The sequence below is a fragment of the Leucoraja erinacea genome, chromosome 4 (assembly GCF_028641065.1).
Source record: "Leucoraja erinacea ecotype New England chromosome 4, Leri_hhj_1, whole genome shotgun sequence".
In the NCBI taxonomy this organism is placed as follows: domain Eukaryota; kingdom Metazoa; phylum Chordata; class Chondrichthyes; order Rajiformes; family Rajidae; genus Leucoraja; species Leucoraja erinaceus.
The window spans coordinates 70,324,743-70,348,925 of record NC_073380.1 but is presented as its reverse complement, the minus strand read 5'-3'; the positions used below and the strand labels follow the sequence as shown (position 1 = coordinate 70,348,925).

The 24,183-nt window shown below is 41.7% G+C and overlaps 1 protein-coding gene across 1 annotated transcript in view; it reads left to right on the top strand.

Annotated features, from left to right (window-relative positions):
* znf704 (zinc finger protein 704) overlaps positions 1–24,183 on the top strand; it is a 163,988-nt gene that overhangs the window by 9,743 nt on the left and 130,062 nt on the right. The window contains exon 2 of the mRNA XM_055634558.1: positions 10,373–10,620. Within this exon, the coding sequence (XP_055490533.1) occupies positions 10,373–10,620 (248 nt within the window). The remainder of the gene's footprint in view (positions 1–10,372; positions 10,621–24,183) is intronic.

Sequence of the window (24,183 nt, the reverse complement as noted above, 5' to 3'; positions counted from 1 at the left end):
GGGTGGCTGTGTGGCCTACTGCTCCTATTTTCTCTTTTTTCTGATACACTCGCTTCAGGGAAAGCTGGTGCCAGTAATTATTAAATATATTTATTGCCATTGTCCTTTATAGCTTTACAAAAATAAAATTTAGGTCAACATTAAGGTAAAATTGATTAAAAACAAAAAGTACTAGGTGTATATGAAGGAACTGCAGATGCTGGTTTATACCTAAGATAGACACAAAATGCTCTAGTATCTCATCAGGACAGAAATGTCTCAATTCAAAATGTCATTCATTCCTTCTTTCCAGAGATGCTGCCTGTCTCCATGAGTTGCTCCAGCATTTTGTGTCTATAAAAACTACTGGATATTTGTAAGGCAAAGATGTCAGTTGTAGAGGCATCTTACCAAGTGGAGTGCCTCATTGATAGTATTAGGTTTCCTACTGTTGTACCTTGCTTCAAGAACCATATAACCATATCACAATTACAGCATGGAAACAGGCCATCTCGACCCTTCTAGTCCGTGCCGAACACGTATTCTCCCCTAGTCCCATACACCTGCGTTCAGACCATAACCCTCCATACCTTTCACGTCCATATAACTATCCAATTTATTTTTAAATGATAAAAACAAACCTGCCTCCACCACCTTCACTGGAAGCTCATTCCACACAGCCACCACTCTCTGAGTAAAGAAGTTCCCCCTCATGTTACCCCTAAACTTCTGTCCCTTAATTCTCAAGTCATGTCCCCTTGTTTGAATCTTCCCTACTCTCAGTGGGAAAAGCTTATCCACGTCAACTCTGTCTATCCCTCTCATCATTTTAAAGACCTCTATCAAATCCCCCCTTAACCTTCTGCGCTCCAAAGAATAAAGCCTTAACTTGTTCAACTTTTCTCTGTAACTTAGTTGCTGAAACCCAGGCAACATTCTAGTAAATCTCCTCTGTACTCTCTCTATTTTGTTGACATCCTTCCTATAATTAGGCGACCAAAATTGTACACCATACTCCAAAATTGGCCTCACCAATGCCTTGTATAATTTTAACATTACATCCCAACTTCTATACTCAATGCTCTGATTTATAAAGGCCAGCACACCAAAAGCTTTCTTTACCACCCTATCTACATGAGATTTCGCTTTCAGGGAACTGTGCAGTTATTCCCAGATCCCTCTGTTCACCTGCATTCTTCAATTCCCTACCATTTACCATGTACGTCCTATTTTGATTTGTCCTGCCAAGATGTAGCACCTCACACTTATCAGCATTAAACTCCATCTGCCATCTTTCAGCCCACTCTTCCAACTGGCATAAATCTCTCTGTAGACTTTGAAAATCTACTTCATTATCCACAACCCCACCTATCTTAGTATCATCTGCATACTTACTAATCCAATTTACCACACCATCATCCAGATCATTGATGTACATGACAAACAACAGTGGACCCAACACAGATCCCTGTGGCACCCCACTAGTCACTGGCCTCCAACCTGACAAACAACCATCCACCATTACTCTCTGGCATCTCCCATTCAGCCACTGTTGAATCCATCTTGCTACTCCTCCATTAATCCCCAACCATTGAACCTTCTTAACCAACCTTCCGTGAGGAACCTTGTCAAAGGCCTTACTGAAGTCCATGTATACAACATCCACTGCTTTACCCTCATCAATTTCCCGAGTAACCTCTTCAAAAAATTCAAGAAGATTAGTCAAATATGACCTTCCAGGCACAAATCCATGTTGACTGTTCCTAATCAGACCCTGTTTATCCAGATACTTATATATATTATCTCTAAGTATCCTTTCCATTAATTTGCCCACCACTGACATCAAACTAACAGGTCTATAATTGCTAGGTTTACTCATAGACCCCTTTTTAAACAATGGAACAACATGCGCAGTACGCCAATCCTCCAGCACTATTCCCGTTTCTAATGACATTTGAAATATTTCTGTCATAGCCTCTGCTATTTCTACACTAACTTCCCTCAATGTCCTAGGGAATATCCTGTTCGGACCTGGAGACTTATCCACTTTTATATTTCTCAAAAGTGTCAGTACTTCCTCTTCTTTGATCCTCATAGTTTCCATAGCTACTCTACTTGTTTCCCTTACCTCACATAATTCAATATCCTTCTCCTTGGTGAATACCGAAGAAAAGAAATTGTTCAATATCGCCCCCATCTCTTTTGGCTCTGCAGATAGCTGTCCACTCTGACTCTCTAATGGACCAACTTTATCCCTCGTTATCCTTTTGCTATTAATATAGCTGTAGAAACCCTTAGGATTTACTTTCACCTTACTTGCCAAAGCAACCTCATATCTTCTTTTAGCTTTTCTAATTTCTTTCTTGAGATTCTTTTTACATTCTTTATACTCCTCAAGCACCTCCTTTACTCCATGCTGCCTATAATTATTGTAGATCTCTCTCTTTTTCCGAACCAAGTGTCCAATTTCCCTTGAAAACCATGGCTCTTTCCAATTTTTACTATTTCCTTTCAACCGAGCAGGGACATAAAGATTCTGTACTCTTAAAATTTCACCTTTAAATGTCCTCCATTTCTCTTCCACATCTTTCCCATAAAACAAACTGTCCCAATTTACTCCTTTTAAATCCTTTCGCAGCTCATCAAAGTTAGCCTTTCTCCAATCAAAAATCTCAACCCTAGGTCCAGTTCTGACCCTCTCCATAATTATATTGAAACTAATGGTATTGTGATCACTGGTCCCGAACTGTTCCCCAACGCATACCTCTGCCACCTGACCCGTCTCATTTCCTAACAGGAGGTCCAGCACTGCCCCTTCTCTAGTAGGTACTTCTATGTATTGCTGCAAAAAACTATCCTGCACACATTTTACAAACTCCAACCCATCCAGCCCATTTACAGAATGTGTTTCCCAGTCTATGTGTGGAAAATTGAAATCTCCCACAATCACTACCTTGTGCTTACTACTAATATATGCAATCTCCTTACATATTTGCTCTTCCAATTCTCGCTCCCCATTTGGCGGTCTATAATACACCCCTATAAGTGTTTCTACCCCTTTCCCATTTCTCAGTTCCACCCAAATAGCCTCCCTAGACAAGCCCTCTAATCTATCCTGCTAAAGCACTGCTGTAATATCTTCCCTGATAAGCAATGCAACACCTCTTCCTCTTGCCCCTCCAATTCTATCACACCTGAAGCAACGAAATCCTGGAATATTTAGTTTCCAATCACAGCCCTCCTGCAACCATGTTTCACTGATCGCCACAACATCATACTTCCAGGTGTCAATCCAGGCTCTAAGTTCATCCACCTTTCTTACAATGCTCCTAGCATTAAAATATACCCATTTAATAAACGCACCATCTCTTATTCTCTGTTTATTTTCTTAGAGTAAGCTTGTTGAATTGCATATGATAGGAAGGTCGGTTAAAATCGAGGCGTATGCATTGGACTCACGATGCCTTCAGATAGTAGAAACAAATGGATAAACGCTGACACATGAACATTATTAATTCCAAACTTGTAAGATTGAAAATTAATTGGTGCTTTATACATAGTTCAAGCAAAGTGGAAATAAGTGAAGCTGGTAAGAATCCAGGATCAATAATAGTCAGCCTTAAATATATGTCTGTCTGCAATAAACAATGGAAATAGAAGCCTGAATTACAGGGCTCAGAGTGACAGATGCTGAAACGATATGGTACCGCAGTTAGATTGCTCCTTCAGTGTTTTGTTCAATTTCACCATCGATATATGAGAACATTTCCAGCATTTAAGGTACTCAAAAGCAGAGTCTAGAACCTGATCCCTGGCATTCATGAATTGAGCTACAGGGAAAACAGTTTATTTAGCCTTGACAGAAGATTCTGGCAGTCACAGTACGTAAGGGAAGCCAGGTACAGTTTTATTGAATATTAAAAGATAGAAGGAGCACAGACTGAAATTGTGCTGAAATCAATTTAGGTCACTCTTCAAGAAGAAGTTGCTCGTGCAGCATAACCAAAACTTGGAATGGTTTCCCCATTTATAGCAATGAAACAAAATCCTCAAATCTTCATTGGATATAGAGTTTGATGGATTAATGTAAAATGTAAGTTTTTTCAGGCTTTCTGACAAATGCTTGGTTTGTACTTTTATGACGAGACTGATTTATTCGATTGTAACTTGGATGACTGCATCTCTCTTATTGAGTGAATGGAAGTAAGGAAGTAATTGTCTTTTAGTAAAGAGAGTGGCAATAAATAGTGACAGAAACTTAAGCAGATGATAAGATCATAAGGAATCTATTTTTAAAAACCCGATTAGAATTCACTGTTCATCCATTACAGGAATCTGTCACAAACGCAATGAGAAAGTTGATGCTATGCTGAGAATTCATTGTTCTTCAAAGTCAAAGTTTCCTGTCTAGTGTCAATTAAATATTATTTCTCTTGGCTGCATTTCCTCAGTATCCTAAGAAGTAGAGGCATTTGTGTGCCCCCTTGGCTGTTGCTTTAATGTGGTTGGTCCATGATAGGTGGTTGGTAATATTAACGTCAAGGAACTTGAACTTCTCAACCATTTGGCACAGTTGATGCTGCCTGGGGTATGAACACCACTCTGCTTCCCTGAGATCGATAGCCAGCTCCTTCATTTTGCTGACATTGAGGGAGTCCTGAAATAATATTATTAATTTCTCTATCTACTTCCTGTGCTCCATCTAGTCATTGTTCGAGATCCGGCCCACTGTTGTGGTGTCACACACACACACATTTACATAAGTTATAGGAGTAGAATTAGGCCGTTCAGCCTATCGAGTCTACTCCACCATTTAATCATGGCAGATCTCTTCCACTTAATCCCATTTTCCTGCCTTCTCCCCATAACCCTTGACACCCATTCTGATCAAGAACTTATCTATCTCTGCCTTAAAATTATCCACTGACTTGGCCTCCACAGCCCTCTGGGGCAAAGTGTTCCACAGATTAACCACCCTCTGACTGAAGAATTTCCTCCTCACCTCCTTTTTAAAAGAGTGCTCTTTAATTCTGAGGCTATGACCTCTGGTCCTAGACTCTCCCACCAGTGGAAACATCCTTTCCACATCCATTCTATCCATGCCTTTCATTATTCTGTAAGCTTAAATGAGGTCCCCCCTCAACCTTCTAGACTCCAGCGAATAGAGGCCCAGTGCTGTCAAAAGCTCATATTATGCTAACCCACTCATCTGCAGTACAGTAGACAGTGAATTCCAGAGATAGGGACATTGCTTTCTGGTACCGACTACCGCCAGCAGAACTCCAGGTGTGTTGCAAAGTCTGATGATTAATAAAACTAATTTAGTTGTAAAATTGCTCATGTGATAGATGGAAACTCACCATAGGCAATGCTTGCTGCAGATAACCAGTGTTTGTGTTGCACTTGTACTCAAAAAAATGCAGCTGCTAAATAGATTTAGGCCTCATTAGATCTGTGCAAAGACAGACTCCATCTCCTTTTTACTAGTTCCTGAGATGTTGCTACTGTTACTGTTCATCCCTTATTGTAGTTGAGAATGTGTGTTGAACCGGCATCCAAACCAGAGAAGTCCCAATGGATCCATTAGAAATAATAATATATGTCTATAAATCTCCAAGATTAAGCCAGAAGAAATCTGCAAGAAATCAGTTGTTTCCTCTCTTTATGGATTTTACAAAATGTGACATTTGCCAGAGGGTAAATGTACATATGTGCATGTGTCATGAAATTGGTCATGGAGAGTTCAAACGCCATTTTGTAATGACAAAAATTTATGTTATATAATATATATTTTTGTAGCTGTGGTGGAGATATGTCGCTTTAGATCACAAATTTAAATGTTGTTAAAAGGGATTTGTGCAGGATGATGTCAGTTTAATAAATCTTCAGGCAGTTTTGTGATAAAAAACATGTAATTTTTAAGTAAGATTGCTCCCATTATTTCACATGTGGACCTTGACCCACAGATTTTGCAGGTGGGGCCTTTCTCAGCTGGAAGTCAGATAGTGTAGAAAGAGCATCTTTGTGACCATTTGCGCAATAATGATTATGATGTGGACAAGCTGTATCCTAAAGGGCCTGTCCCACTACGGCGACCTAATTGGCGAGTTTAGAAGAGTTTAGGAGAGTTTGAAAAAGTATCGTTAAAGACCTCCTTCGACTATGTAGAAGGCCTCCTTCGATTTCCTTCGACTAGCTTCGGGAAAATTGGACACCGAATAGTGGAGAGTGAAGACGACCTCCTTCGATCTCCTTCGACCTCCTTCAACTATGTTGAAGACTATCTACGACTACCTTCGACTACCTTTGATTACCTTCGATTATCCTCGATTACCTATGGATAACATGCCGACCTACTACGACCTACTTCGACTAAACCTACGAGTAAAAAAAATATTGATTTTTTTCCATGGCGACCTTTTTTTACTTGCGGGCATGTTTCAACATGTTGAAAAATACACTCCGACTTAGCTGAGGCCTCGAGTATGCGGGGACTACACTCGAGCATGAAGGAGAGTTACAAAGACCTCCTAATGCCTCGTGTCGACCATGCTGCAAGTATGAGTCGAGGGCAAACTCTTCTGAACTCTTGGATTAGGTCGCCGCAGTGGGAGAACCCCTTTACTCTAGTGTATGCATGATTCTTGATGCCTACTTATAGTTAGCATTGCAATTTCTTTGTATTGTCATATATACCGGCATTACCCAGTCCATTGTGGGTATTGACTTACCCACCATCAAAGGGATCTACAGGAGGTTGCTCAAAAAGGCAGCTAATATCATCAAGGACCCACACTATCCTGGCCACACTCTCATGTCGCTACTACAATACGATACAATACGATAGAACTTTATTTATCCCAGGAGGGAAATTGATCTGCCAACAGTCATAAAACACTAGATACATGAAATATGAAATTAAAGTGACGAGTGGAAAGGATTGGGGTTGTGCAAAGATGGGAGGGGGGAGGAGAGTCAGTCTACCCCACGACAGAAGGGGGAGGAATTGTAAAGTTTGATAGCCACAGGGAAGAAGGATCTCCGGTGGCATTCTGCACTGCATCTTGGAACCTGTCTATTACTGAAGGTACTCCTCAGTTTGAGTAGTCTGTCATGGAGGGGGTGAGGTACATTGTCCAGGATGCACCGCAGTTTGAGGAGCATCTTCCCCTCCACGACCACCTCCCATGAATCCAACTTCGCCCCCAGGACGGAGCCAGCCTTCCTGGAGAGTTTGTTAATCCTATTGGCATCCGTGGCCTTCGCCAGCACATGATAGCAAAGAACATGGCACTGGCTACCACCGATTTGTAGAAAATCTGCAGCAGTACCATCGGGAAGAAGGCACAGAGGCCCAAGAACCATGACCTCCAGGTTCAAGAATAGCTTTTTCCCAGCAATCATCAGGCTCTTGAACATAGAAACATAGAAAATAGGTGCAGGAGAAAGCCATTCGGCCCATCGAGCCAGCACCGCCATTCATTGTTATCATGGCTGATCGTCCCTTATCAATAACCCGTGCCTGCCTTCTCCCCATATCTCTTGACTCCACTAGCCCCTAGAGCTCTATCTAACTCTCTCTTAAATCCATCCGTTGATTTGCCCTCTGTGGCAGGAAGTTCCACAAATTCACAACTCTGGGTGAAAAAGTTTTTTCTCACCTTAGTCTTAAATGACCTCCCCTTTATTCTAAGACTGTGGCCCCTGGTTCTGTACTCGCCCAACATTGGGAACATTTTTCCTGCATCTAGCTTGTCCAGCCATTTAACACTCAGTCAGAAGAAGGGACCCAACGCGAAACGTCACTTATCTATGTTCTTCAGAGATGCTGCTTGATCAGCTGAGTTACTCCAGCACTTGTGTCTTTTTTTGTAAACCAGCATCTGCAGTTCCTTGTTTTTATTAGACACAAGTCTACCTTAGTAAATATGATCTACAATGGATTTTAGTTTAGTTTTGTTTAGTTTAGTGATACAGCGCGGAAACAGGCCCTTCAGCCCACCGTCCGCACTGACCAGCGATCAAGCCTGCACACACTAGGGACAATTTACACTTATACCAAGTACACAAACCCAAGCCAATTAACCTACAAACCTGTACGTCTTTGGAGTGTGAGAGGAAACTGAAGATCTCGGTGTCACGGGGAGAACGTTCAAACTGCGTACAGATAGCAACCGTAATCGGGATCGAATATGGGTCTCTGGCGCTGCAAGCGCTGTAAGGCAGCAACTCTACCGTTGCGCCACTGTACCACCCTATGTGTTTTGGTTCCATTACATATTTTGGTTTTGCACTATTATGGTCTGGTTAGCTGGTATTACTGATTACTAATGTATTGTAATATTGATTATTTGTTGTGTTGATGTGTTAATGGGCCTGCAAAGTTGTAGTAAGTAAGAATGTCATTGTTCTATTGCCCGTACAGTTAAACACTCTCAATTAAACAGTCCCTGCCTTAACTACTTCTCTGGCAGCTTGTCCCATACCCCACCACACTCTGTGTGAAAAAGTTACCTCTCAAAGGTATCCCATCCTGGAGCAGTGAAAGATCAGTCCAAGAATTGTATTTTAAAATACATTATGTTTTGAAATATTTATTGGAGGAGCTTGCAGTCCATACATTGATATAAAGTTATTTTGCTTTTGAAACCTGAATAGTAGAATTTAATTGGAGCAGTATACTTGGCACACTATTAAAAACTCCATCACACGTCATAGAACAAAATGTAATATCTCCAGGGTATCTTGTGGCAAGAGGCAATGATACTAATTTCTCGAGATTAAGCAGAAGCTTGCACATTCTGTGGAGAGGCACTGAATCACAGATGGCAGCTTCTGGGATTTTATATTTTAACCAGGGAAATGTGTACTGAAGAAATTGCAACGGTTTCATTGTGTTGTGATGAAGAGCCGACAGTTTAACCATCATTTCAACTACAAAATCAAGGCTATTTAGCCAGCTTCCTTATTCTGTTATCTGTCAAGGACAGCTAGTCAGAATTAATAACGGAGACACGAAGATTGATAACGATTTCTCAGAACATATCGGTGAATTTTGCCAATTATAGGGTGTACTGTCAATGGCATGGAAAATGTTTGCTTTTATATTCCTATGTCACTATTATTCACCACATTGTGTTTGCATGCATTGGCAGAGGAAGGTTTACAGCCTTTGCTATATGTTTATGGTTTAAAAATAATTTTACTGATACAATGTATCTTCTATTGAATACACTACACAGGTAAGTAGTTCTGCCACAATGTTATAGCTAGGAATCCTATTGTTATAGAAAATTGTGCTGCAAAAATAGTTGTACCAATGGGGAAAAGAGTTAGGGGCCAGAAATGTCATACTCGCAATGACAACGTCCCCCCCCCCCTTGCGAGATCCTCAAGAATAAAGGTCTTTTTTATAGCTTTAAGTTTATTTTTTTACTGCAAGTTAGAAATACTAATGACTGTATGTTAAATTGTTTACTAGAGTATAACTGCACAAGGATCAAAAGCAGCAATTGCTTGTCAATTTCAATGATCGCGTGTGGAGAAACTGACAGACTGTTTTCTCAAGAGGCATGGTATCTAATTACTGCTCGGAGGTTGCATAGAAACATTTTTTCCCATAGACTTTTTTTGTAAGACGGGTTTTTTCCCTGCTTGTCAATTTTAAGTAGTTCTCTAGTTCCTGATCGAAATCATGTTATGGTCAATTCGGCCCAACCAAAACAAATACGTAATACTCCCTAAAGGGCCTGTCCCACTCTCACAACCTAATTAACGACCTTTTTTACTCGTAGACATCATGCTAGAAAAACGTCCCCAACCTACTTGATGCCACAAGTACGTACGACTAGAATCACGACCAACCTACGACCTCCTACGACCTCGTGATGACCATGCTGCGAGTATGAGTCAAGGGCAAACTTGGCAGAGGTCGTGAAAGTGGGACAGGCCCTTAATTCATCGATTGGATTATATAATTGCATTATTGCATAGTTTGTTGTTTGTTTTTTGTGTGTATGTATGTGTGCGTATGTATATATATTTTATATATGTGTTATTTGTTAATTTGTGTGTGTATAAACACACACTTTTTTCTTGTTTATCATATTGTTTACAGTGTACAATGTTTACATATTTTGTTGTGCTACCGTAAGTAAGAATTTCATTGTGCTATCTGGGACAAATGACAATAAAACACTCTTGACTCTTGATATCTAATTCACCAATGGAAACACATGTTAGAGCAGAACCACTTGTATCACTACTTTCCTGTGATTTAAAATAAACTAACCCGCATTGTATATTTTCTCTGGGTGCCTTGATGAGATTTTGCAGATTGCCAAAATTGTGATTCAACGTCAAGAGTAAACAATGTTGTGACTTGCTCCTGCAGCTCTATTGCAATGGCCGAGACTTGTCTTCTGTTGCAACAATGCATGATCAAAGCCACGTTGAGAACTACCAGAAGATGATGGAGCAGCAGTTGCCCCTAGTGCGAAAGATTGAAGCTATGAAGATATTGGAAACTAAAAAGATCAGCTGGATTCAGGATCACGACAAGGATCACATGCGCCCAATTGGTGCTATTTCAGATCAGAAAAGGAAAGTTGTTTCTTCCAACATTGATGTCCCTCGTGCAAGGTAGGAGAATTTTCCTTTAAAATAAACAACATATTAGATAATTGATATTTTCTCAGCCCTATAAACTATATTGTATAATTTAAAAACAAAATGCTGGATACACTCCATATCTGTGGACAGAGAGAGAAACAGGGTCAATGTAATACATCAATGGCCTCTCATATTCTTTAAGGTTAGATGGGGTGCATTTCCAAAATCAAGATCAGAATCAATATTTCAATATTGCAAATCTGCAATGGAATCCCACAACCACCCACATTTTTCCCTACGCACCCCATTCTGTCTTCTATATGCACCACACTCTCTGTGACTCCCTGGACTGATCATCCTTTCCCACCCACCCTTCCCTGGACCTGAACACTTTGCCATGTAATGTAACCAGAGGAGATGTACTATTTGTTCCTACACCACCTCCTTCACCACCATTCCAGAACATCAACAGCTCTTCCAGGTGAGGGAAAGATTCTTGTCCACTTCCTCTAACTTTGTCCACTGCATTTGGTCTAGCCCCTCTGCATTGACGAGATGCTGTGACAAGTTTGCAGAGTAGCTGTATTTGTCTGCATTTGCCATCCCAAGCTCGGCCTAATCTGCATTTCAATTCCCCTTCCCATTTTCAAACTGATCCGTCTGTCCTTAGCCCTCTCCATGACCAGGGTGAAACTCGTTGCAAACTAGATGAACAGCACCTCATATTCCACCTGGGTACTACAAAACCCAAAGTTATGAGCATTGAATTTTTGAATTTCAGGTAACCCTTACCCCTTGTATTCCCATCTGTCTAGCCTTCTAACCCACCTCTGGTCCAAGTATTTTAGTTCTCTTTCCCATCCAGTCCAATCCCCCGTCACCCTTTTCCATCCCACTCCCCCCTGGTTCCATCCACCTACATTTCAACCACTCAACTTTCTGCTTTCATCTCCCCTTCTTTTCTCATTGATCACCTTCTTTAATTATCAGATTCCAGCACTTCCCCCCCTTCCCCCATGCACTTAGTTCCATCTGCCTTTTTTCCCTGACTGCTTCCACCCATCACCTACTTTTTTTTGAGCAAAAATATGTGACAACAGTGAACTTTTGTGGTAATCACCTGCAAATATGAAAAACTGAAGCTCAGACCAATGTCTCAGCTGCTTGTAAGAGGAATAGAATGGACATGTAGGAGCATTATAGGTGTATGAAACAAGACCAAAGCAGAAAACATATTAAATCAAGCAAAATATTCTCAATCACATGACACAAGCAAAAGGTTTTTGACTGACCCATATCAATTCAATCGAGCGTTTGACACACCAATTAGAAAACTAGCAAATGCTGACTCAGTTGATTGAAAAAAAAGATAACTCAGTCGCCAAAAAAAGCCGATGCCTCTGACCTATAACATTTAGCGATTGAACTGAAAGTGTAGCAGACAGCATTTTGTAAGTTTTACATATGTTCAACATATTGGGGTTCTTAGAATTTATGTGCATAGTATCCAAAGATTCAGATTCAGATTCAGATTCAACTTTAATTGTCATTGTCAGTGTACAGTACAGAGACAACGAAATGCATTTAGCATCTCCCTGGAAGAGCGACATAGCATATGATTTGAATAAATATTTACATTAGCATATATAAAGACATAGTGTTTTTCCTGTGGGAGGAGTGTCCGGGGTGGGGGGGGGGTGATTGGCAGTCACCGAGGTACGTTGTTGAGTAGAGTGACAGCCGCCGGGAAGAAGCTGTTCCTGGACCTGCTGGTCCGGCAAGGGAGAGACCTGTAGCGCCTCCCGGATGGTAGGAGGGTAAACAGTCCATGGTTGGGGTGAGAGCATTCCTTGGCGATGCTGAGCGCCCTCCGCAGACAACGCTTGCTTTGGACAGACTCAATGGAGGGGAGCGAGGAACCGGTGATGCGTTGGGCAATTTTCACCACCCTCTGCAATGCCTTCCGGTCGGAGACAGAGCAGTTGCCATACCATACTGTGATACAGTTGGTAAGGATGCTCTCGATGTGCAGCGGTAGAAGTTCACCAGGATCTGAGGAGACAGATGGACCTTCTTCAGTCTCCTCAGGAAGAAGAGACGCTGGTGAGCCTTCTTGATCAGAGTTGAGGTATTGTGGGTCCAAGAGAGGTCATCGGAGATGTTAACACCCAGGAACCTGAAGCTAGAAACACGTTCCACCTCCGTCCCGTTAATGTGGATGGGGGTGTGCGTGCCGCCCCTGGACTTCCTGAAGTCTACAATGAGCTCCTTGGTCTTCTTGGAGTTAAGGGCCAGGTTGTTGTCAGCGCACCATGCTGCTAAGTGCTGGACCTCCTCCCTGTAGGCCGACTCATCGTTGTTGCTGATGAGGCCAATCACCGTTGTATCATCTGCATACTTGATGATGGTGTTAGTACCATGTACAGGTGTGCAGTCATAGGTGAAGAGGGAGTAGAGGAGGGGGCTCAGCACACAGCCCTGTGGAACGCCGGTGTTCAGGGTGAGGGTTGAAGAGGTGTGCTTGTCTAACCTAACAGACTGTGGTCTGTTGGTTAGAAAGTCCAGTATCCAGTTGCAGAGGGAGGGATCGATGCCCAGGTTACCGAGTTTGGTGATCAGTTTAGATGGTATAATGGTGTTGAATGTTGAGCTGTAATCGATGAACAGCATTCTTACGTAAGTGTCTCTGTTGTCGAGGTGGGAGAGGGCGGAGTGAAGTGCTGTTGAGATGGCATCCTCCGTACTCCTGTTCTTGCGGTAGGCAAACTGATCGGGATCCAGTGTGGGGGGTAGGCAGCTTTTGAGGTGTGCCAGGACCAGCCTCTCGAAGCACTTGGTGATGATGGGGGTAAGTGCAACTGGGCGGAAGTCATTGAGGCTTGCCGCAGTGGAGTGTTTTGGCACTGGCACGATGGAGGTGGTTTTAAGGCAAGTGGGGACAACTGCTTGGGCAAGTGACAGGTTGAAGATGTCAGTCCAGACGTCTGTCAGCTGCGCAGCACAGGCCCTGAGCACGCGCCCGGGGATGCCGTCAGGGCCAGCAGCCTTACGTGCATTAGTCCTACTCAGTGCCACGTATACGTCGTAGGGGGTGAGTGTGAGGGGTTGGTGATCGGCAGGGAGCACAGCCTTGATGGCTGTCTCTAGATTGTCCCTGTCGAAGCGGCCATAGAAGTGATTGAGCTCCTCAAGGAAGGAGGCGTCGCTGGATGTGGAGGTGGTGTTGGAGGGTCTGTAGTCCGTGATGGCCTGGATGGCTTGCCACATGCGTCGGGGGTCGGAGTTGTTGTTGAAGTGCTCCTCAATCCCGAGCTTATGGCAGTGCTTGGCCTTCCTGATGCCCCTCTTCAGGTTAGCCCTGGATGAACTGTAGGCTTGAGCATCGCCTGACCTGAAAGCGGTGTCCCGTGCTTTCAGCAGTAGCCTGACCTCGCTGTTCATCCATGGCTTCTGATTCGGGAATATGGTCACCTGTTTGAGGGAGGTGACACTATTGATGGTGGAGTTTATAAAGTCCAGAATAGAGGATGTGTAGGAATCAATGTCCGTGTGGGAGTCAAGGGTAGCCTGGGCTGCAAACACCTTCCAGTCAGTGTTTCCAAAACACTGCTGAAGTGTGAAGTCCGCTTCCTCTGACCAGACTTTAACTGTCCTCACAAAGAGTCATACAATTGCTGAAAGTAATTTTTTTCTCTTTTAGTTCTAAATTAATATCCAATTTGCATAGTTTAATGTAGAAATTGAGGGTTTACTCCATTGTATTTTTGTACTCGCTAGTTGAAACAAAAAAATCTTATCATCAGTAGAAAACAAGTTTTAGCTATTTTTGTTAAAAAATTAATATTTGTTTTAACTACATCAACATTACAGGGAACAATCTTTTTATTACTGCAATATTAACTCACCTTATAAATGCCTTTACCCATTGTGGAGATGATAACACTATTGCGTGGTATGGCAATTAGTTTTATAGTTTACCGTAATGCACGTAGGCAGAGAGTCAGAACAATTGTCCTGTTTTAATGTGTGCAAGCAACACACATCAGAAGCCAAAAGTTGTGATTTAACAAAATGAGCATGGCAGCTTTAATAAGTCAGTACATCCATTGTGCTGTTGAAGTAGTTTAAATTAGTGTTTCAGTTATCCAATTTATAGAGAAAGCTTTCCTTTTCAAACATGGGTTTGTCTGTGGGTTAGCTACGAGTTGGTGTGTCTGTACATCTGTCCATTTGATCATTATGTAAAAAAGGACAAAAAATGCTGGAGTCATCATCATCGATGGTCACTGGAAACGAGTATGAGTGTTCTATGGAGGACGCCTGTGCGTGACTTTGTTTAATGTGGGGAGACTGATGCACAGACAGCCACCACACGGTCCTTGACGGATGTTTTGATATGGAAATCCAGTGATCTCCCAGTCATTATTGCTTATTAAGTCCTAACTGGTTAATAAGGTTGTGCTGTCCACCTCAGACTTTGAACACAATAAGCATTTTAAAGATTTGTCTTGCACTCCAAACCTCAAAGGCATGCCACCTGAGATGTTTACAGCAATTTAAAGTTGCCGTGTTCGGTACATGGCGTAAACCTTCGGTAACATCTCTCGAAGCTGTTTTAAACATTTAGATGCCTTAGTTGTGGTGCTACGTTGCTGTTGATCTTTGTGTATGTTGATGCTGCTTTTGTGTTTTGTTTTATATACTGGTAGCATAGGCCCTTGCATGCCCCAGCTGAATACTATACACCCGTATGGAGTAGAAGTAGACATACTAGCCTGGTAAACACGAGCCTGAACAGCACCTTGCGAACCATCACTGGGTGCCTTCAACCTACTCCAGTCGTGCAGCTCCCTAAACTTAAGGCATTCCGCCTGCAGAGATCCGGGCAAGCAGCAACTCTGGTACTATCTCATCGTGCCAGAGACCCAGATCACCTCCTCCATCAGTCTATCAGCAGAGAGCAGAGGCCACCCCATTGAAGTACTGTCACCCTTTGCTTCACATGGAAAACAACTCCTAGCATCCATCCAGCCAACTGAGACAAAAGCACACAGGATAGCCACCAAGTGGTCACAGGAGTGAAAGGCAACCCCATCTCCATTACACAGCTACATCTCTTCACCAGATTTAAAAGCTGTCCCGGGTCTGACCTCCCCAGAGGAGCATGGGTGAAGCTCAACAGACTTCGTACTGGAGTTGGGCGTTTCAATGCCAGCATGTAGAGATGGGGGCTCCGCCAGAGCTCAGCCTGTGAATGCGGAGCAGAAAAACAGACAGCCAACCATGTCATCTCTGGGTGCCCACTCTACCACCCACCAAATGGAGCTCAGGGCCTGGCAGACATTGAAGCAGAGATAACAACCTGGCTGCTCAACACCCGACTTGAGATCTAACTATTCCTTTGGTTTATGTTTCATTCGCAAGAAGAAGTTAGGCCCCTGATATACATTGGACCAACTGTGGTTACACGGGAAGGCGGGCAGTCGGATTCCTGCCTACTGTGTGATCATGTTTGAGGAAGCAATGCTGGTAATGCGGAAGAGGTCAGACAGCATCTTTGCAGAGAAAAATAGAGTTAGCTTTTTAGGTCAGTCACCCTTTACTTGAAAAGTATATTTGTTCTTCAAATGCCATTACATCAGCTCTTTCAGTGGGATTATTGTAGCTCTAATATATCACAAGACTAGGGCTAAATGAGTGTGCATTGAAAAAGGAAATGATAAATTACACTAGACTATTCTGTTTTCTTTATATTTTCTGAGCGGGTATAATCCTAAACTACTTTTGGATGCTATATAATTTTGACCATAATTGTGTTTCTCAGAAAGTAGAATTAGCAATGTAATTATTTTTTGAAGAAACTGCAATTTTTACAAGTTTTATGGAAAAGTCTCTGATTGTGCATTGTTTAATAGAATTTACCAAACATATACATTGATAGCGAGACTGTGAAAGACCAAACAAGATGAAAATCGACCAAGCAGGTTGGTGCCTACAGTGGCTAACTCCTGAAATAGATATCTCTACCGAGAGACAGTAATTGGACTGTTTTTAAGTTCCATAAGTCTGGTATTGGTGTTGGATCATTATTGTCACGTGTGCTGAGAAACAGTGAAAATCTTTTACATGCTATCCAGGTAAATCATCCATAAAGAAATACAACCAAGAACATGCTGTTACAGCTGCAGTGAAGTATGTTGTTTGCATCAGTGAAGAAATATAATCCACAGCTTTTTCCATTCCATTTCAGTTCATGGAAGCCGCGTGCTTAGCTGCTTATTCCATCCTTAAATCTCCTTGCTTTTCTTACTTGTCTCAGTTAAGGTGATACTCCTTAGTCACGTTTTATTTCTACATCTTAATATCTGCTGGTGTGATTCAGTTTTAAATTTTGATAATGTTCCCACGTCTTCTGGGGTGTTTTGTTACATTAAAAATGCTCCTTAAACGCAAGTTGTTATTGTGGTTATTTAATGTATGCACTTTTCTTTAGCCATTAGTGGCTGAGTTAGTGGCCAGTTCCTATATTAAAAGCAGGGACAGAAATGGTCATCTGGTTCAACTACAATGACATGCCACTGTGTTAAACTTCTGCTTTTAAGCAGGATTTAATCTTTTTTAATGGAGGTAATTTTTAATGACATTGTTGGATTTTCTGAGCATGCTGGATATTCTGGAACATTTTGATGGATGTTTGTGCTGCAGGTTGGAACTTTTCTTTTTAACCAACATCTGCAACAAGTATAAATCAGATTCATTGTGAAGCTTGCTCAGTTTCACCACAACAAAGCATCTCAGCTCAATCAACAGATGTGACGGGAAAACAAATGTGTGTTTTTCTTTGTCTATCCAGCAATTTCTGCAGGGCGTCTGAATGTACTGTAGTTGCCAATTCAGCGTCCAGCTGTAGAAAACAGAAACAAAAAAATTCTGCCGATTCAGGAAATCTGAAATAGAAGCAGAAAGTCTTGAAAATATTTAGCAGGTGTGTGGAAGGAAAAACCAAGTAATTGAACCAAAACATTAACTTTGGTTCTTTCTTCATAGATGCTACCTTACCTTCTGAGTACAGGTAATTTTGCCGCAAGTGATAATTGAGTCCCAAAGAAACCTTGCATTATAGTACATTGTGCTATAAAACAATGATGTCAATGGGGAAAGGCTGGTTCTGGGTTAGAGCAGGGGTCACCGAAAGTGGCCCGTAACCCGAAATCATCCGGACTGCAGGCGGATTTTTTTCCCCCGTAATCATCCGGCCCGCCGAGGGCCTGCCCCGAACGCTAGCCCCGAGCGCGGCCGAGCGCTTCCCCGAATGCGGCCGAGCACATCCTGCGCAAAGCCGCCAGCATGGCCGCGCACCTTCTGTGAACATGTTTGAGAAAGAACTGTAGATGCTGGAAAAATCGAAGGTGGACAAAAATGCTGGAGAAACTCAATGGGTGAGACATGCAAGGATTGCATGAGGCTACCTCACCTGCTGAGTCCTTGCACAAGTGCCAATAGAAGCAAGACTGAAGCAGGGTCCTGACCCGAAACATCGCCTATCTATGTACTCCAGAGATGCTGCCTGAGCTGCTGAATTACTCCAGCACTTTGTGTTTCCCTCTTTTCAGTGTTACTTTCATCATTGTGTATTTTCAAAATATTTTCCTAAGATGGAATGACATCAATGTATGTGCCTATAATTGTGTGCCTCTGTTTAGAATCAATATGACAGAAGCATTACTTTCCCTTTATGTTACCAAATCTCTGCTGTACTCCATCGCCAACCGGTTGTAATGAATCGCAGCAGTGGTGAAAGGAGAAATAAAAGACAGGACAGAACTGCAACAGTACGTTTGTCCATCGTGTGAACGACCTCTACTTTATCATGGATGAGGTGCACATAATGTCATCATTTTAAATTAAATTAAACTCCCATCACCTATCCTTAATGCCTTTAATTCAGCATTGCAAATTTTAACTAGTTCTTCTACATAGTATGACTTCATTGATCCCAACAGCAAGAAAGAGCTTGCATTTTTAAAGAAAAAAAACATGCTCCCGGGATGTTTCGGTGCATTTAATTGTTGAGGAATATGTAACGTCACTGGTGTTACATTGACAAAACTCAATATTATTTACAAGTTCTAGAAATAATGGAGTGGGGTTTCACCTTCAGCTTGAAACCTGGAGCATATAAACAAAGTGCTGGAGGAACTCGTGGGTCGAGCGGCATCTGTGGGAGGATAGGCTTATACATATGCTAATGTATAGTGATACTTGGTACAAGTGACAAATAAAGTACCATTTCAAACCCTGGACCAGGAAAGATGCAGGGTCTCGACCCGAAATGCCAACAATTCCTTTCCCTGCACAGGTGCTGCTCGACCCACTGAGCTCTTCCAGCAGTTCGTTTATCAGCGTCAGCATGTTCCATAGATCTAAGTGCTGGATATGCTGTTAGGAATGTAGACAAGTCCCTATCGGTCACAGTGGTGCAGCGCTATAGTTGCTGTCTGACAGCGAATGCAGTGCTGGAGACCCGGGTTCGATCCCGACTACGGGTGCTGTCCGTACGGAGTTTGTGCGTTCTCCCCGTGACCCGCGTGGGTTTTCTCCGAGATCTTCGGTTTCCTCCCACACTCCCAAAGTCATACAGGTTTGTAGGTTAATTGGCTTGGTGAATGTAAAAATTGTGCCTAGTGTGTGTAGGATAATGTTAATGCGCGAGGATCGCTGGTCGGCGCAGACCCGGTAGGCCAAAGGGCCTGTTTCCGCGCTGTATCTCTAAACTAAACTAAACTATCTCTTTCTGTTCTCATTATATTGGATGAATGGATGTTGGGGGTGGTGGGGGTGGGGGTGGGAGGGGAGGGAGCTCTACAAATGTCTCACAATGGGAAATTCAGCATTTGGACCACTGACGATACACATTTACTCAATTTCCAGAGTAAACGACCTGCTTCTCATAAACACGTGCGCATATTGTTTTGTGAAACTGAACTGTCATTAAAAATTAAAAAGGTGTATCATTGAGAGGAGAATTAAACAAACTGAACTTAGGTGAAAGATTAGGTGGCTTTGGACCAGGTAGAACCTAAAATCTATTTTACAAGATCTGATATCTGATCACAGTCTACATCCTGTTTTAACAGAAGTAGAATTTAGATGTGCAACCAGTCTGCAACCAGTCACTGAAAATCATTTCATTTTCAATTTCACCTAGGTTGCTTGGCTTTTTGTGGGATGTGGGAGATTGGACAGATGAAAGGAGGCAAGTGCCTTTCCGATGCCCTATTTCCTGCTGGATCCTGGGTTGCTCTCCAACAATCATTTGAACATCCAATGAGAGATGACCCTCTCCCTCCATTCAAAGCTAAATTTCCTCTCCAGTTTCTGCATTGCTGTCCACTTCTTCACTCCTCTTGTCCTCCCATCCCAGGTTTTGCTTCCAACTCTTCTGAGTGTCACCTTTGCCTCTGCCTTCCAAGAAACCTCCTGTTCCCTTTGGTCTGTTTCCATGCTTCATCAGACATGTCTCCAATCCTTCTGGTGACCTCCCTGATTGCTTTGCTTCCCAGTTCAATGACCTTCCCACCCTCCTGTCTATTCCCTGGCTCCAACTGGTGCCAAAAGCCCTCTTATCCGAGCCGCTCGTCCAGCAGCAAGTGACTCATGGTCATTTGAGTGAGACCTGAAGTAAACTCATAGTTTATTGACAACAAAACTTTGTTCGTGCCGTCTCACCATCTCTCCCTCCTGCCCTCCAGTTAACATTGCCTGCATGATGTAATGGTGCAGAGACAAAGTAAGCAATGTGGACCTGTGGAATAGAAGAAGTCAGGAGCCCATTGACTTACAAATTCGAAGGAGAAAATGGACTTGGATTGGACACACCCTCAGGAAACCTGCCACAAACATCACCCGGCAAGCCCTGAAATGGAACCTCCAAAGAAAAAAGAAAAGAGGTCGCCCCAGGAACAGCTGGAGAAGAGGTGTCCAGACAGAAATGTCCGAGAGTGGGCTCAACTGGGAAGATCTCGAAAAAACTGCCAACAACCGAGTGAGATGGAGGGCATTTGTCAATGGCCTATGCTCCCTAGAGGAGCAAAGGGCTTAAGAAGAAGTAAGAAGATGATGTGATGTTTGATTTCAAAATCCATTTGATGGCGGGATGAAGCGTTCAGGGAAATGATGCCATCAAGCACCTGATGGTGCAACTGGAGCTGATTTCAACACTTACCAAAGTCAGTATTGCTGGTGAAATAGCGCAAGTCAAGGCAAATTATGTTAAAATGAGAGAGAGAAAAATTGAAGATTAAAGTGAGAAGCAGATTTATTTGTAGCAAGAAAGCAATAACTTGAACTGCCCATCGTCAATTGCATGGGTGCTTTTTAAAATCAGTCATGTAAAAAGTAAAAAACCTGAAGCAAGAAGAACTGTAACGGCAGGATTTAGCATGTCCTTGTGAAGGCATTGATGCTAGTCCAAAACTCCTTTTTGAGACATCTTAATGGAAGCATTAGATAGTACATCAGTACACTAATTAGTACATCTGTTAAAACAAAGTAAGGGGCGATATTTAATGAGCATGTCACATTTTAATGCAAGATCTCTTTTTAGCGATTTGAGCACGGACTAATCCAGATTTTGTATTCTTAGAAAATTGATGAAGATATTTTCCCTGATTCAATCAGGATTTCTGAAAGTATTATCAGAAGGCCATTTATATTCACTATACCCGGACATTTATATTTTATATTTATAAATGCTGTTATCTTGGTGAAGCAGGATCCTCCAATATAAAATTGATTAATTATCTCTGCGGAAAAGATTTAGTCTGTTCTGGAAATGAATAGGCCAGTTTATTACGTAACAAAGTGAACAATTTAAAACAATAGGGTTACAGGAGTCAAACAAAAATAAGTAAAAATAGAAAGTGCTGGATACACTCAACAGGATGGGCATCTTCTTTGGAAAGAGAAATGAGTAGCATTTTCGATAGAAAAACTTTGTCAGAACCGAGTTTTTATTTCAGATATGCCGCACAGGCTGACTTTTGATTTTTATTAATTGTACGTAAGTAGTTTGTCAGTGTCACTTCTGCGGTTATCAAATACGTGTGATAAAAGACAGACAATATCAAGTATTCCAATAACTGGTGAAGTTATAAACCTTTTAAAATTCCCTTAGGCCTTGTGATGAACAAATTTAAGACACTTACAATAATAATGAAATGTTTAAGAAGGAACTGCAAATGAGGAAATATTATACAATAAAATTGCTCAAATGATATGTTCTTAAGGAACTTGTGTTAAGTTGCAAGAGAACAGCTTGGAGTTGGGGCTTTCAGAAATACATGTCTCCACAAAGAAATAACGAACAAAGAGCACACACAGGAGAACAGATGGCTTATCATAACATGGAAATGTTGATCAGAATAGGCATATCTTTATTTATTGCTTTGAAGCAATAATCATGCTGTCAGAAGTTGTATTTGGTTTAGGTTGGCATTTATAATGGAGGTTGTTAATGGGATCTTTCTCCATGACATGGGCACCATCCTTCTTCTTTTGTGACACATCTTCCGAGCTCGGCTGTGTCATGAAGGCGATTTATGGTAGTGAGTTGTAGGAACCAAGGATAGATACTAGTCTGTGAGATGGTTTGTGCTGCTTAAGTGTATTTATGTTGGGACAAGAGATATGGCATAGGTGATGGTTGTGTGACCTTTGCAAAAGGATTTCTTATGTTATAGAAGACTGAGAATGTAACACTGTTTTGATCTAAGCCAAACGATTGGGGTTTGCATATAGTAATCTTCAAATTGCTGTGTGGAATGCTTTTGATGAGAAGTTGTAAAGAGGCCTTACATTATTTTCCTCCAGAGATAGAAGGGGGAGGTTGTATTACAAAATGAAATTAGAGCAGAACTTGGGAAGAAGCAATCAAGTGTGACAATTAATGGCCTTTATGTGTCTGTAGTTGGGAATTGTGTAATTAGAACTTTGTCTTTACCACTTTGTAAGAATGAGGCAAAACTCATATTTAATCTTTGTAATCCATAAGTAACTGTATTTTAAGTATGTGGTTGTAAGGAAATTAATTGTGAAGTGTATTGTGTTTAATTACGATTGTAAGTATTAGACTTTGTTTAAATCTGAAGTTTTAGAAATAACTTTCTTTTCCAAAAGTGAAAATATGTTTTGTGTGTATGTGTTGTGTGATTGCTGTATTATGTGTATATTCTGAGAAGTATTCTCTGAGAATTAGTTTTATATCTGTGGTTTTACTTTATTGAAATAAAATGATTTTGAGCAAAGTGGTTGAAGAAACCACAGAGGGGAAGAAGGTTGTAAAGGGGCCGGAAAAGGGAAAATCAGAACAAGGGGTCATAGTTTAAGGATAAGGGGGAAATCTTTTAGGACCGAGATGGGGAAAACGTTTTTCACACAGAGAGTGGTGAATCTCTGGAATTCTCTGCCGCAGAAGGTAGTTGAGGCCAGTTCATTGGCTATATTTAAGAGGGAGTTAGATGTGGCCCTTGTGGCTAAAGGGATCAGGGGGTATGGAGAGAAGGTAGGAACAGGATACTGAGTTGGATGATCAGCCATGATCATATTGAATGGCGGTGCAGGCTCGAAGGGCCGAATGGCCTACTCCTGCACCTATTTTCTATGTTTCTATGTGACTATACGTATTGTCAATCAATGGAAAGGATTTTGTTGATTAATTAATGCAAATAAGTTAAATGTATGGTTTAGCCATAATGATTGGTTAATAGTTTGCTACTCCTTTTGTACCATCCTTGTCTTTTACCTATATAATGTGTTACATTTATGCCAAAGTCAGTAGTTCTTTCGACCTGCTCCAGAGTTTCTAACTCTGTGTTGGAAGGTTTAAAGAATTATCTAGCGCTGTCAGAATCAAGAATTGATTTTAGCAGCAATGGTTTGACTCAAGTTTTCTTGAATTAGACCGGCAAAATAACTAATTTTAACACAGATGCTGGAAAAATCGAAGGTGGACAAAAATGCTGGATAAACTCAGTGGGTGAGGCAGCATCTAGCATCTGAGGAGCGAAGGAATAGGTGTCGTTTCGGGTCGAGACGGGTCTGAAGAGGGGTCTCGACCCGAAACGTCACCTATTCCTTCGCTCCATAGATGCTGCCTCACTCGCTGAGTTTCTCCAGCATTTTTGTCTACCTATAATAATGAAATATAACGTTTGCATAAATTTTAGCAATGAAATTCAAGTTATGTTAGAACCTAGCACATGCATATATGCTTAACCATTTAGCATTTGCTAAAGGCATCAGATCTTGGTGCTCACCTATACTCATTTGGATTCAGAAAAGCATTCAGAAAACCAGCAAATGCTGTCAGTGATGTTCTGTTCCTCCACAGGGTGCACTGTGGTAGACTTTCCCAGGGCAATCAGTGCAGAATTCCTTGATCTTGTTAAAAACGCCAACATCATTTCTTCTGAACAACTTATGTGGTGTCGAAAAAAACTGAATTCTTGAATGTGCTGCAATTCTCTTAGAATGATTATGTTAACATTCCTTGGACTAGGTGGTTTGCTGCATTTGAAAATTCAATTGATTGTC